The 14,890-nt window shown below is 52.4% G+C and overlaps 1 protein-coding gene across 11 annotated transcripts; it reads right to left on the bottom strand.

Annotated features, from left to right (window-relative positions):
- Positions 1-2,834: 2,834 nt before the first annotated feature.
- BRD2 (bromodomain containing 2) lies at positions 2,835-14,559 on the bottom strand. Of its 11 annotated transcripts, none has more exons than XM_080665627.1 (14): positions 14,133-14,519; positions 10,439-11,721; positions 8,568-8,871; positions 8,228-8,319; positions 7,802-7,939; positions 7,173-7,311; positions 6,879-7,030; positions 6,409-6,783; positions 5,853-5,981; positions 5,431-5,661; positions 5,033-5,298; positions 3,922-4,226; positions 3,636-3,758; positions 2,835-3,531 (listed from the first exon to the last, which is right to left on the bottom strand). In XM_080665627.1, exons 5-14 carry the CDS (start codon positions 7,910-7,912, stop codon positions 3,395-3,397), a joined length of 1,968 nt encoding a protein of 655 aa, XP_080521753.1. In that variant the 5' UTR covers positions 7,913-7,939; positions 8,228-8,319; positions 8,568-8,871; positions 10,439-11,721; positions 14,133-14,519; the 3' UTR covers positions 2,835-3,394. The 11 variants fall into 11 exon arrangements, with proteins under 11 accessions (XP_080521753.1, XP_080521744.1, XP_080521745.1 ...); XM_080665618.1 differs by having other exon boundaries at positions 6,879-7,093; positions 14,133-14,518; XM_080665619.1 differs by lacking the exon at positions 14,133-14,519 and adding an exon at positions 12,083-12,388 and having other exon boundaries at positions 6,879-7,093.
- Positions 14,560-14,890: the final 331 nt, after the last annotated feature.

Here is a 14,890-nt window from a genome sequence, read left to right on the forward strand (position 1 = left end):
AAGGCTGCTATAGGCACAGGGGTGGGTCTCGGCTCCTCCTCCGTGCTCCCGTCTGGCCCCTCCCACTACAGGCCCCTTCGGTCGGTCTGCCGGTAGCCTGGCTCCCACTGCCGCTGCTCCCATGCGCTGACAGCGCCGCCCCGCTCGCACCCACTGAAGGTGTGGAGCAATTGGGGCCAGTGCCGGGTACCAGCAGTGGGTGAAAGTGGCGGCTCCAATGCTGGCAGCAGGTGCGAGCAGGGCCGGCACCGGTAGCAGGTGCGAGTGCTGGATGGGACTGCGGCATGTGGGAGCAAAGAATTTTCAGTCACCACCAGAGGCTCGTCCCGACTGACAGTGACTGGCACCTTGCCTTGGTCTTACCTGCTCCACCATCCTGCTGCGGCTGACGCCCATGTTCTGCACGCGCCCCCCCCTGGTGGTTAGCGCATGTCATAGCGACTGGTTGTTCAGATGTTCAGCAGTTCAGTCTATTTGCATATTAGCCTTTTATTATATAGGATTCAAGGGGAGCAAATGGCATGAGATGAAGAAACAAAAAGCAGCAGCAGTGGTCAGGACTGCAAGAGCTGGGCTGCGCTGGGAAGGACCCCCCACTCCTGCCCCCAGCGCCAGCTGGGCAGGAGACCAGCTACTGTGGGGGGCGTTATCCCAACAGGACAGCACTCAGTCTGTCTCCTGCAACCACTACAGTGTCCAAAGAGTGGGAAAGGGTAGAGCTGGGGCTTGGACTAAGAGAGAAAGTGAATCAAGGACCGACTGGCTCAAACTGAAACCTCAAGGTTCAGGGAACATGGCAGGGACTCTACCAAAAGGTTGCTGGTCAGGAAATCCACGTGCTATGTAAACTGCCTAACGTGGCAGGGTGGGAGGTGAGCCACAGGGCCAGGCCACTTCCCCAGTCTCAGCCTTTTCTACAGAGGACGAGCCAGGCTCTTCTCACAGCATTTACAGTGGTCCTCAAGTCCGGATATAGGAAACTCAGTTTACAGGAGCCTCCAAAGGTACAATGTTAGAAACATACCTAACATTTGATAGTTGACATTTTTTTATTTTTCCAAACTATAATAAAAAACATCTTGATGCCCTAACCGGTTTGGCTCAGTGGATAGAGCGTCGGCCTGCGGACTGAAGGGTCCCAGGTTCGATTCCGGTCAAGGGCATGTACCTGGGTTGCGGGCACATCCCCAGTAGGGGGCGTGCAGGAGGCAGCTGATCAATGTCTCTCTCATCGATGTTTCTAACTCTCTATCCCTCTCCCTTTCTCTCTTTAAAAAAAAATATATATGTATATTTAAAAAAATAAAATAAAAAAAATCTTGAGTTTATGAACATAAGGAATGGAACTAGTCTGCCTTAAGATTCTGTAACTAGCCTCCTCCCCAAACTAATCCAACTCAAACATGAAATTCTTTCAGAAATGTCACGTGCCCTTTGAGTCAGCTGACTCCTGGCGACCTGTGAACCATACCCACTGTCCTGTCCACAAAGCTGCTCAGCTCCTGAACTCAGGCCAATGGCTTCTTCCTTGGAGTCAATCCAGCTCATACCTGGGCCCTTTCCTGTTTTATTCTTCCTAGAACTCAGCCTTCTCTTCCAAAGCCTTGCCTTGTCATCAGCCTGAAGTCCTAGACAAGAATCTAAATGAAACTGTCACCTCCAAGTTTATTCCTAAGACTTTTAAATCCTAGCCCACTAACACAAACCTTGATAAAGTACCTCTAGTTCTCAAAATCTTTTCTAACACTTAAGAGAACTCAAAGGGAGCTAGCTGAGGGCACTCAGAGCACCACACGTAGGTTGGCCAAAGAGCCCACTCAGGGGTCTCCTCCACATTAAAACCAAGTGAAGGACTTTGAACAACCCTAAGTAGTTTTCAATCCTGCTACACATCACCATCTCCAGAGCTTTTGAAAAGTGTTGCCCAGGCCCCAATTTGCTGAGAATTCATAACCATAGAATACAGAAATAATTGCATTGTTTTAATAAGCTCTGTGGTCCAAATACGTAAGCAGGGTGGAAAAATAGCTTCTTTCAAAATCTTCACTTACCATCCCCACCTTCTGCCTTCTTTCTTCCAGCATTACTTATGGGAGAATAAACCATTTGCTTTAAATTCCCAATTCAGTGTTTATTAAAATATTCAGGTTTCTTACATGGCCCATTACATTAAGCTCGATGTCTTCCTTTTAGTCTGTTAAATCCCCAATTCCAGAGCCTACAAGTCCCAGATCCCTGAACTATACCAGCCCCTCCCCTTAGAGCAAGACAAGGGGTTAGACTTGTGGAGGTGCTTCTGTGACTGGAGCGCTCTGAGTTGGCATTGTATTAATAAACTACGCCAGGCCCTGTCAATCTATAATCCAAAGCCAAAGCAGTAAATTATAAAAGCAGGCACAAGTGCCTTCTCAGGCAGATGCTCAGTGGCCTGAATCCCTGCTGTTTCCTCCCATTCCTTCCCAGTTGGTGGTGTGTTCTGGGAGACAACCGTACATCCACACAGCGCTGCAGAAAACCTCGGTGCCTGCCTGTTTCGAGCTCTAACCTTATGATGAAGGTACACAGGAACCAAAGGGTTTGCTTTGTTCATCTAAACTGGCAAGAGTCACGAACCTAAGTTATTCTAAGGATTCACTTTACAATGGGCAGATGCATTTCCTTTTAGCACCACAGCAACTGCCTACGGGTTTGTATAAAAACCAAGACACAATCCAACTACAGGATGACTCTACCTTCTCCTCACCTCAAAAATACTTTTCTCAAAATTCTCAAGATAATTCTACCATGTTCCTTTTGAAGCACCCCAGAAACAAATGTTAAGACAACACAAAACCTGAATAATACTTTCTTTATTTACAAGTTAGAATCAACAGACAAAGACAATCCAGGGGACCAAATGGGGAGATGACAGAAACCCCCAAGGGCCCCAAATGGAGAAGAAAAAGGGAAAACAGAGTAGAAAAAATGTCAACGTAAAAAATGAGCTCCCCCTTCTTCCTTCCCCACGGAGGCCAAAGGGACCATGGCCCCACATGCCTCAGCCTTACCTAGCTTAAATAAATTAGAACAACCAACCTCACAACAGGGCCGCTACGGCCTCAGGCAACCCCTATTGGGGTCTTTGCCCACTCCCACCATCCGGTCCCAATCATTTTGAATGGGGCCCTATGCCCAAGAGGTCACTTTCAATGGGGCTGGGAATGCAACCTTATTTTGTCCATTATGTCCCTCCTTCGGCAAATGTCCCCGCATCCCTCCCCCCTGCAGAGCCAGCTCTCCTACAGTGGGGGGGAGTGGGTGAGATGAGGAAGTGTCACAGCACGGGGGAAGGGGTGGGGCAGGCTGGTCTAAGGGTCCGGTCCTGCGGAGCCTCCTGCCCCATCTGGCCGGGCCCTTAGCCTGAGTCTGAATCACTGGTGTCTGAAGAGGAGGAAGATGAAGAGGAGGAGCTGGAATCTGAGCTGGAGCTGGAAGCGCTGAGGCGTGACACTGCTACTTGCTGAGCAGATGACGACTCCGTTTTCTCACTTGCTGCAGAACCAAGTTAAAAATGTGTAAGTCTGATCTCCATTTGTGAAGAAAGGACAGTCAAGGGCAGAATACAGTGAACTTACAGTGGTGTACAGGATACTCACCTTTCTTGGGGGGCTTTTTGGTGGAATTGAGCTGCCCACTAACATCTTGTAACCGCTTTTCTAGTTCCCGCTTCTTCTCCAAAGCCAGCTCCTCCTTTGTCTTTCCCACAGGTTTTTTAATGGCTAGAAAAGAGATGCAACAGGCCTAAGAACACTGCACCCTAGTGTTGCCAAGTTCCTTCCATCCTGCAAGCTGACAGGAGCGCACCAAGTATGCACACTACTGCCGCCTTTCTAAACTGTCATGAGACTCTCACAAAGATTGGTGGACCCCCTTCATACTCACTGTAGGGCTTCCGCGGTTTCTTTCTAAGGCAGGAAAGGACGTAACGCTCAAGCTCTCGAAGCGTGGATGGCTTGAGAGTTTCAAAATCAATCTCTATCTCTTCTGGGTTTGAGTCACGTAACGAGGGCTCCCTGGCTTGGATTATGTGCACAACTCGACCCAGCTTCTCCCCAGGTAATTTATTGATGTCCAGGCTCAACTGCCGCTTCTCATCGTAACTCATGGGCCGACTTTCCTCCTCCTCCTCTGAATCATAGCCTGTAGGCAGGGTAGGTGGGGCTGTCTTTGTGGCCTTTTTGGGTAGTCTACAAGCAAAAGAAAATTCTCAATTAGAGAAGCATCCTTTAACCCTCTCCGATCAGGTTCCTACTGTTCAATAATGTCTTTTTGTTTCGTGTTATTGCATACTTCTCCCGTTTCCTTTTTTAAGCTATGTGTCCTGGTTTGGGAGTTTTTGTGTGGTTACCATTAGATTTATAAAAAATGAAGTTGCATATATACAGTGGCTTGAGTACATCTGATCTCCTTCCTCCTTTGTCCATTCAGACCATTATTACCACCTCCCCTTTCATGTTTTTGTTGTCACAAATTATCCGTTTATACTCACTAACTTTTTTTGGTATCTTACTCCTGTTGTGACACCATGTTCTTTAGATTTCCTGCCTAGCATGCAGCTTGGTTTTCCATTAAGGCAAATGAGTCAGTCAGAGGTGGGCTACTGGGACACTGCGTTAAGGAATGCCAACCATTTTACATTTATTCTGGGCTTTGTGAACTAGATATAGGTATGCTGGCTGGTGTGAGCACATCTTTTTCCCCAAAGCACTACTAACCCACCCTACCATGGAAAACAAGAAAAAATAAGTATGGATTTACTGGTTTAGAGAAGGGGGTAGTCAAACTATAGCCTGTGCCATTTGTTTTTGTAAATAAAGTTTTATTGGAACATATATTCATGTTCATATCTTTATTGCCTATGGCTACTTTTGCACTGTCAGAGTTGAGTAGCTTTGAGAGACCCTGTGGTCCTCAGAGTCTGTGGCTGTCACCTGGCCGCTTACAGGATAAAACGTTAAGGAATGGGAGAATGCATCCTCCTGTTACAACTCACTTGGTGCCACTCCCTCCAGAAGGTCCAAAACCAGGGGGACCTAGTGTAGCAGCACTGCCAACCCCACTGCCGCTTGCTTTCTTGGACTTCTTGGGCTGAGAGAGGCGGGGTACCCGAGGCCCCCTGTCATCTTCATCTACCCCAGCTCGGCCTCGATGCTTCTCTGCCTTCCGTTTCTTTTTCTTCTCTTTTTTCTCTCTCTTCCGCTTGGGCTTGGATATTGGGCCTTGGGACAGGGCAGCCAGTTGTTCATGTACTGCCCGAAGCTAGAAAGGAAAAAAGAATCAAGATGTGAAATGAGAAAAACACATCAAGTAGAACAATTTGAAAAGACAAAGAGAAGAAAAAAGGGCAAAGACAGGCAAGCATGTCTTAATGAGCTGGACAGAGACAAGTACCTGTTCCTGCAGCTCAGCCAGGCGATGAGCCCGTTCTTCCTCAGAGTCAGAGCTTTCACTCTCTTCTTCCTCTTCCTCCTCCTCCTCAGAAGAGCTCTCACTGCTACTCTCCTCACTAGAGGATTCTGAAGATGATTTGGCCAGGCCGGCAGGCAAGGCAGTAGAGATTGGCAGAGGCCCTGGCTCTAGCGGTTCATCTGGCATCTTGGCATAACGGAACTCAAACACATCCTAGAAAGAGAGGCTGACTCAAAACCATGCTGGGGGATATTGCCCTGACTGTAGCCAGCCACCTGGTGACATGGCTCCAATTTACAACTGTAAGGATTAAGAGATCCTCATGTTAAGATTGTACAGTGCAGATGACAAAAATCTCTCTCCCCAGACCTAGTCCTTCTCCAGACTCCAATCTTGACACTCACCTGTAGCTTTCGTGCCATGGCCACAACATCGTGGTCTGGGGGATTGTACTTATAGCAGTTGGAGAACATAAGCCGCACATCAGCAGCAAACTCCTGGGCATCCCGGTAATCCCGATTCTCCATCTTCCGCTGCAGAAGGAGGCAGCATCAGAAGCTGCACAGGCAGGGAGACTCACCTTTCCCTGCCAACCCGACACTGCAAGAGCAGCCCTCTCGAGAGCACAGTGGGGGTGACTTTAAGGATCTGTGCCCTGGGGTTCAAGTTTGAAGTCAAAGGAATTTGGGTGGGTTGAAGAAATATCTAACCCAATACCCCCAATAAGCAGGACTTAAATGTATATAAATAGTGTTGCTCTGAAGACCCACCATACAATTTCAAACTCCAGAAAATAGGGACTCTTACCAAGCACTTGACCAATTGCCACATTACTATTTTGTAAAAGTAAAATACTAAAAAACAAAGATTGCTGTGTTCCCGTAAGGAGGTGACTGAATTTTTGATTCCCTAGGCTCCAATCACTGTCTGAGTGTCCCATCTGCCCCATGCAGTGGGTACCTTTACAGTGCTGAGGTCCATGGGGTGCTTAATGATGTCATGGTAATCATGCAGGCCAAGAGCAGAAGCATCCACTGGTTTATAGAAAGGCCATGCATAGGCAGCATGCTTCTTAGAGAGTAACTCCTTCAAAATGCCATTGCAATGTTTCAACTGTTCCGATAGCTTTCCTTTCTTGGAGCTCTGATGTTGTTGCTGAGAGTCAGGCAAGTCTTTGCGTGGGGGCTTGATGGGGCGGCCACTCTCTCTGCGCATAGGGGGAAGCCGTGCTGCCTTTGGCTCAAGACCCCCAGGGGGGCTAGCTGGGGAACCAGGAGCCAGGATGGCTGTAGGTGTCGGGGTAGTAGTATCTGCTTTTCGCTTTACCCCCTTTTTCTGCAAAGAAAAACAAGACAGAAGCCTTTTACCTCAGGTCCACCTCAATCAAGCTTTCCCTCCCGGTTGTCCAAAAGAAATCCATGGATGTATACCTTGGCAAGGGGCTGGGCTGGGGGAGCTGCAGAGACAGCAAGGAGCGGGGGTCCGGCGGAGTGCAAGGACTTGAGAAGGGGAGAAGAGATGACCGATGGGTGGGGAATGTTGAGGACAGTGGTAGGTATCTCAGGAGGTGGAGTATACAGGGCTGTGTGAGATACAGAAGAGATAGCAGGCACCTGGTGGGCACTGGTGATACTGCCCTGGAGTGCTAAAAGAGAAAAAAAGGTTCGTTTGATCATCTTCCCCATCTTTTGGTCTCCCATTAGCAAAACTCTGACTCTTCCTACCTGCCAATTTGGCCCCCTTCTTGTGGCTGTTCTTAGGGATGGTCACCACAAGCTCTTGTTCCTCTTGCGGCATTGATGCCACTTTCTGTAGGAAGATCTTTTCCAGCGTTTGTGCCATCAGGACAATATCATCGGTGGGCTACAGAAAACAAACAAAGTTCAAATATCAGCAAGAACTAGATTACTTTCCTCAAAGGAATTCCTAGCTTCAGGCATCATCACCGCTCCTTTAGATAAGTTTGTTATGGAGTACTAAAAATTACCTATACGGGGCCACTAATTCCCACTTTCTCTCTCAGCCCTGTCCCTCAAATGCAACCAAGAAAGAAAATTCAGAAATAATGGAAGGAGATCTGACAAGGAAAGTAGATCCTGCTCTTTTCAGATCTCTAGGAATTTCTAACAAACAGGGCCACCACCCCCAAAGTATGAAGAGTGTTCTACTTAAACCTTTAACTCTGGATTTCTGAAGCCACATCACTGGGTAGTGGTACCCTTTGGAGCTCATATTTTCTAGATCCTGACTACTGAGAACACCTACTATAGTAAAAGAATTGTGTAGACAAAACTCCAGCAATGAAAACACCATCTCTCCCTGTCCATTAATGAACACACAGAAAAAAACTCACTTTGTTGTAGATGTAACAGTTGGTGAACATGGTATTAAAATCCTGCATACACTCTGAAGCAGCCCAATAATAGTTGTTTTCAAGTCTCCTCTTAATAGTACCCATATCCATAGGCTGCTTTATAATTTTGTGGTAATCCTAAAAAAACAACAACAAAAAACAACACACAAAACAAAAAAGGTCAGAGCCACCAAAAAATGCATACCTGTTCTCCTAAGCAAATTACTGATCCTCCAACACACACACATACACACATACCCTGTGTCAAAGGAGTACAGAGTCCCCTAAACTGCGGCCCCAATTAAACTACAGGACAGAAAAAAATGGAATAGGATTCTTAACACCCAGCAGGAGGCCCCTACCGTCTTTCTCTAACCACCCGTAACTCCCACCCACTTGGCAAGGTTTCCCATCCTGTGACATTACCTCTGGGGCTGGCTATCCATGGGCTGCATGAGGGAGAGGAAGAAGCTAAGAATTTTGGCCACCGTGGTCCTCTCCCAACCAGGGGTGGGAATCTGTAAAATGGAGCCAGGGCACAAAAGTTAAGGAAGGACACACGGAGGGCACAAAGAGAAATGCCAAGACAGCAAACTGTTGGATCAATGGCAAAGGACCAAAAATTCAGAAATCTGGTGGCTATCTGCTCAATGGGGGAGAGATGGGAAATCCCTAGGGGCCGCAGCAACTATACCAGACAGCCCACCCCCACTCACACACATTCTTTTTCATTTCCACACCTCCCCACTTCAACTTCTCTACTCACCGGCAGACCCAGTTTGACAGCATCCACAGGCTGCCGAAAGGGCCATGCAAACTGATGTTTCCACAGAGCCTTCATCACCACCTTGTGCAGGTACTGCAGTTGGTTGGTAACCCGTCCTGGCTTTTTGGGATTGGATACCTCCGGGGGTGGTGGGTTGGCAGGGGCCAGTTGTAAAGCTGGCACTGAAGCCATTGTGGGGCTTTCAAATCCCTCATACAACAGGGAGGGCTTTCGAATCCTTTTCCCAGGCGCTGCAGCTTCTGGGCCCAGCCCCAGTAACCCTGCATTCCCCTCCCCAGGGAGCCTGTGAAAATGGGAAACAAAATTAGATGTGGCAAGCTATAGAAACTAGGGGACAGTGTAATTTACACTACACACCCAATAAATCCAGACTTGGGACCTAGTGAGAGGTAGGCAAGCTAACTACAACCAGTACCTCAAACATCCTCAGAGATTTAGTTCTTGCCCCCAATTCCCATGTTTTTGTTTCCTTATTTCTAGCACACTTACTTAGATCCTACCTTCTGGAGTCTGATAGGCTCTATCACTTGGTTTTTTAAAATTACTTAGGAAAAAAAACCCCCAACCAAATGGTTTCTTATAGGACATAACTTGAGAACCACAGGCTTATGGGGAAGAGACTTAAGTAAAATGGGTGGAGCCTAGAAACTCAAGCCCCAAGCCTGAGGACCTCATCCACTAGGGGCTTGATGGTTGCCATGGTGGTCGAGCCTGGGGGAAGCAGGTGAAAAGAGGAAGGGAACGAAAAAGGGAGAATTTCATAAATGTTGATGAGACAGCTAAGAATCCATGAGGGCAAAAGAGATCAGCATCTTTCACATGTTCTGCATAGTTAACTTCGAAGTAGAAAACAGACCCCGGAAATCTAACGGAAAACCATACCAACTTAAAAAATCAGACAAGGAGCATATTTGTCGAACTTCACTGCCTGGAATAATCCAGCTGCCAGCCCCCAGAATTTTTGGCAAATCCAGTCTCCTCGCTCCAAGGGCCTCAAAAAATAGAGCTGTCCAGTCAAGGTCACAAGAGGGACAGACCCTCGCCCCCACCTTGCCAAAAAACAAGATTCCAACAATAGTTCCCATTGGAGCATCAACTCTGGAGACTCAAGGCCAACAGTGGTTCAGGTTTACATTCTCCTTGGTGCTCCTCTGGACCAGGTGTTTCCAGGGCCTAAGATTAAGATCACTACCCTGAGATCTTATTGACACCCTGGACTGCTGGACCGGAATCCTTAGTTCCACCTCCCACCTTGAATGAAACTCAAGGAAATCAAAACGTCCCCTCCACCGAACCAAACACTCCTCCACCCCAACACAAAACTGACCCAGTCACTGTAAGACAAGCAGGGGTTTAATGGCCCAGCCCAGATACCAAGAACCCACAGGCTAAACAATAATCCCTCTACCTTACTCTGGGAATTCCCGTAGCCAGTCCCTGAAGCTGTCACCATGGCAACCCTATAAGGCACTAGTTGTGGCCGCGAACACCTCAAAAAGACTAGGAAAAACCGTCGCTAAACACAAGGCCCACTACCCGCAGCCCAATCAATGTGGTCCTTCCCCATTACATTCCGCCGCCAACCTAGCTGGAACCGACTCGGTTAAGACTGGGCCACCGCCGAGAGTAGCAGAGACATTGACCACCTCTCCTCTCCTCCCTCCATACGCAGCGGCCGGGACAAGAGCAGTTCCAAAACCGTCGCTCAAGCCGCTCCGCGAGCCCCCGAGTCAACAGTCGCGCCACGGAAGAGCAGCGCGCCCAAGTCAGTTCTGTATTCCCTCCGAACCGGATCCCTCACCCCTGTGCCGCAGCCCCCCAACGTCCCCGTCCCGCTCGCGACGACGTACTTGTGGGGAGTTACGTTTTGCAGCATCCTGACCGCGGGGAACCGGCGCTGCACTCAGCCGCGGCAAGTCCGGGTGGCCTCGGTTCCCCTTGCCGCCCGGTCCAGCATAACCCGGTAAGTAGGGGGGGCCGCTGCCCTTGCCTTCCAGGCGACAACCCCCCCACCGGGCAGGAAAGAAAGTCTCCTCCGCTGTTTCACCGAAAGCTCCCGGTAGCTTGGCGCGCTCCGCGGGAGGCGGACAGCGAGAAAATGGCGGCGGCCTCAGCAGAGGCAGGCGAGCGAGGGGAGAGACTCTTCCAACCCTAGGAAGGCCCCGATCCCAGACACGGTCGTCAATATTGCCCGCTGTTGGTCTGCAAGGAGCCCCTCTTCCTGCGGGGACTGTCCGGGGCGGACGAAGTCCCGTTTCAATCTCGATGGAGGCGGATGAACACGGAAAGTGGTTTAAGGAGCCGCCGCCTCCATCTTTGAAATCCTCTTGAGGGCGGAGTAGAGGGGGTGGACAGATTCCGAGGATTGGGCGGGGCCCGAAAAAGGGGAGCTTCGGGGGCTTCTATGGGGTCTGTACTGTCCGCCGGGAACGGTCATAGCCCGAGACGAAGGCCATTTCCAAGCGGATGGTTGTGGATTGCAATGGCGGGCCCCGACGACTCGAAAGCTCTGTGTCGGTAGGCAGAATCCTCCAGCCCGTTCTAGAGGTTGCTCCACTCCAGCGCGAAATGGCGCCGCCGAGCCCCGCGCCAGCCCTTTATATATAGGCGGAGGGGCGGAGCTTCGCCGCTCATGCGCGCCACCGCGCTCGAGACTTCCCCCACCCCCGGCGCGCGCGCACGCCCGGGAAGAAGTCCAGGCGAAGGGGAAGGAACGCCTCTCCGCGGGAGCATCTTCTATTGGTACGCTGGAGCGATTACATCATAAACTTGATTCCCAGAGCGTCCGTCACCAGGCAGAAGAGTGCCGCATACAGCCTCAGGGAAGCGGCGGCCATGTCGCTGAGCCAATTGGCTGCGCTGAGGGTCGGCGACTCCAGGGGAAGGACGTTGGCGGGGTGCAGCACGCTCTACCCGCCTCCCTTTCCAACAAAGTCTTCCCAGGCCTCCAGGCCCGGTGCGACCGGCGACTGCCAAGCTCGGGCAGGTCGGGCCATTCGTAGCTCCTCCATAGGCCAGACCCGCAGGACTGGTGGGGGCCGCGTGGGCGTAGCCAACCTCGGCCGGCAGGGTGTGGTCGCAGGACGCCCGCCCGGTGATTGTTCTCGACTGGGAGGCCGCTGCAGTGAAGAATCTGAAATGAGGAAGAAGACGCCATCTTAAAGCCACGGCCTGGTACTCTGGCAAACAGCTACGTAGCGGAGACGGGATCCAACGTCTCCATGTCCCACAATAAAAAATACAGGCTTGTCAGAGTCTTAAAATAGTCCCTGCCCTCCCCAGGTCAAACAACATAAAGACAAAGGCAAAAAACTCCCCAAAACTTCTATCAACAAGGTAAAACCTAGAGTTCGTTCCAAAAACTTGCATCCCAAGCACATTCCGATCACTACGCACTCATACTTTATGAATACAAATACCTGCGGGCTCGACCAAATCTCAGCAGCCCCAAAGTGGGGCCAAAATCTGGAAATACACCTATATATGAAACCCACCTCCTCCCCAAACTTCATTCCGATGTCTGGCTCAGAGCGGAAAAAACAAGTCCTGCGAGGGGCGAATCTCGGTGAACACCTTCCCGGGCCGAGCGCTCGGACTTTCCCCCACGCTCCGCACCTCCCCCAGGGCCAGGGAAAGACCGCACCCCCTGAGGGTCCCTCTGCCGTGCGGGCGGAACAGCCCCCCATCCCCCACCAAGGTCCGCAATCCTCCCCACGGAGCGGCGGGTCCTTCGGTCAGCGCCAGGGAGGAGGGCGAGCGGAGGAGGCGGCCGCTGCGGCTCAGTGGCCCTCCCCCTCCTCCTCTCCCCTCCCCCCGGGCCGTCCGCCTCCGAGGAGGGGCAGGAGCCATTTTGGGAACTCAGTTTCGCCCCTTCCCCCCAATCCATTCATTTAAATCTTCCCACAATCTGGTTGTCTGAATAGGGCTACGAATGGATAGAATCAAGAGCATAGCAAGGTCAGGATCTCTAAAGCCATGATCTCTGGGGCTCCCCGTCCCCTTACGGGAGAGGAAATCCCGCCCCCTCCCATTTCCCCTTTTCTGGATACCAAAGAAAACAGACTGCATATCACAAAGGAAATTAATGCAAGTCCAAGAGTACATGGGCCCCCTCCCCTCGGAAGGGCTCCTGAGGGCCCAGATCCCTGAATTCCAATCCCGTCGCCCTTCCTCTGCAGTAGTTCTCGAGCCTTGACCTCGTTACTGCGTCTAAAATGGCCGTCAATCTCCTGTCTTCACGACCTCCCCAGTCGGACAGACCCTGCGGGGGAAGTTCGCCCCGGGAAGGAAGATCTGCCGGCCCCCCTTCCACCAGGGATCAGGCATCGGCCCCAAGAGTACACGCGGGCCCGCCCGGTGGCTGCAGCAGGGAGGGCAATGACACAGCAACTTTGCAGAACCTCCTCCCCTCCCCCAGTGGCCCAGCCTTCCAAACTGCTCTTCTCCACCCGGGCCATGCAGGTCTGCACAGAGGCCAGCCAGGAAAGAAACATTTAAGAGGTGGGGAAAATACTGGGCCTTAGAAAGAGGAAGGGCAGCCAGGCATTGCTGTGGTTTCCCCGCATTCCGGAAAATCACTGCTCCCCTCTCCCTCTCAATCCTCCCTTCCCCCACATGAGTCACACTGGAGGCTACAGCTACTCAGTAATTTGGAAAAGCAACTCTTCCCTCCTTTCCGTTCCCTCCCCCGCAGCACACAAGGAGAGAACTGTTAAGGATGGGGGAGGAGATGGAGGCGGAAGACACCACCCTGGAGAAACCCGAGACCTTGTGAGCTGTGAAATCATGGCAGGTCCTAAGCCTCACTCCCCCGTTTCAGACCACGCCATCTCCTGCCCTCCCTGCAGCCACCCTGGGCCTGGTTTCTGCTCCCAAGCAGACCCCGAGCTTCCAGCCTGTACGCCCTCCCCAGCCTGGGGTAAGCACATGCTCAGTTAAGACCCAACGGAGCAAACAAGTTTGTGCAGAAGGCTCCATAGGCCGTGCCCACGTGAATGCACAGTCTCGATAAGAACTCGAAGCGCAAACTGGATCATGCCATGTGACGACGGCGAGCTTCCCACCGCTGACACAAAGGCGGGCAGGAACGCTCCTTCCAAAGTCTGGGGAGAGGAGCGGGCGCCTGGGAACAATCTCGTTCACACGCTGACTGTCCACTCTAAACCTTCACACCACGTAACTAGTCACCTCTCCCACTCCTCAACCCACTAAGTCACCCCCCACACAACCCGCCCGCCAAAAGGAAACCTCACCAGGCTCCGGGCTTTTGTACACCCCAGGGGACCAAGGGAAGGGTGGGGCACACAGTCCCAAGCCCCTTCGCCTTCCAATAGGTATGGTGGCATGAGGTTGGCCACTCCCCTCCCCCATCCGAGGTGCCCTCTCCTGCTTGCCCCCCTTCACGCTCCCATTGGTTGTGAAATATTTGAAGGGCAAACCCACCCTTAGGATTATGCTCTGAACCCCAAGAATCTCCCTCCCGGACTCCCCACCACTGGTTAAGCACGTAAATGGCAACATCCCCGCTCAAGGGCCCCTTCTTACCTGGATCCTGGAACCTTCCAGGGGGGATCCAGTGTTCCCCTCGGCTTGGTGTGGGGGGAAGGTGTAATCCGGGGTGTCACCCCCCACCCCGGAAACTGAAGCTGTGGGGGGGAGGGGGCGTAGCCCCCTGCCCCTCCCTTCTCGATCGAGTAGGGGGGTGGGGAAATCATCAGGGCCGCGCGGACACGTCAGCAACACCCGGATTGGCTGACCCGAGTCACGTGCCCCCACCCCCCCTCTTTTCCCTCCCGGGGGCCAGTTTTCCGAAGGTTCCAGGGGGTCGCACAAGGGGCCAAGGGAAATGCCTGGCCCAGGCCCACTTCTAGAGTCTCTGCGCGCCCTAATGCCGCTGCTCCTCTAGACCCCGGCTTCCTAGCCGCTGTCCCCGACCTGGTCCCCCCCACGCCTCTCCTCACGGGTTCAGCATGGCTGCCGCAGCCGGGAACGTGGCACTGCGCCGGCGCAAGGGTGCGCCCGGGCGGGGGAGGGGCAGGGCCCGGGGCGCCGGGGAGCGGCAGAGCGCAGGCGCCCGCGGCGGCGCGCGGGGGCGCGCGCGGTGGGTGGGGCGGGAGCAGGCGGCGCGGCCTTACGCCTCCCCTGCCCCTCTCCCCCCCTCCCCCTCCCCTTGCCTGCGGCCCCGCGGGCGACTGGAGTCGCTTCCTTTTCCGCGGGCTGGAGGTGCTGCTCGGCCTGCCCTGACCGGAGCCCCGCGGAAATGAGCGCCACGGAAGTCCTGGAAGGAGAGTGGGGCCTGCCTG

The sequence above is a fragment of the Plecotus auritus genome, assembly GCF_963455305.1.
Source record: "Plecotus auritus genome assembly, chromosome: 4".
Taxonomy (NCBI): domain Eukaryota; kingdom Metazoa; phylum Chordata; class Mammalia; order Chiroptera; family Vespertilionidae; genus Plecotus; species Plecotus auritus.

Excerpts from the sequence above, each read along its gene's own strand:
- BRD2 (XM_080665617.1), bottom strand. The coding sequence starts at position 10,464 with ATGCTGCAAAACGTAACTCCCCACAA. Across the intron at positions 7,094-7,172 it reads GAAGGGGGCCAAATTGGCAG|CACTCCAGGGCAGTATCACC; the intron begins GTAGGAAGAGTC and ends TTTCTCTTTTAG. Across the intron at positions 6,784-6,878 it reads CAGCCCAGCCCCTTGCCAAG|AAAAAGGGGGTAAAGCGAAA; the intron begins GTATACATCCAT and ends TTTTCTTTGCAG.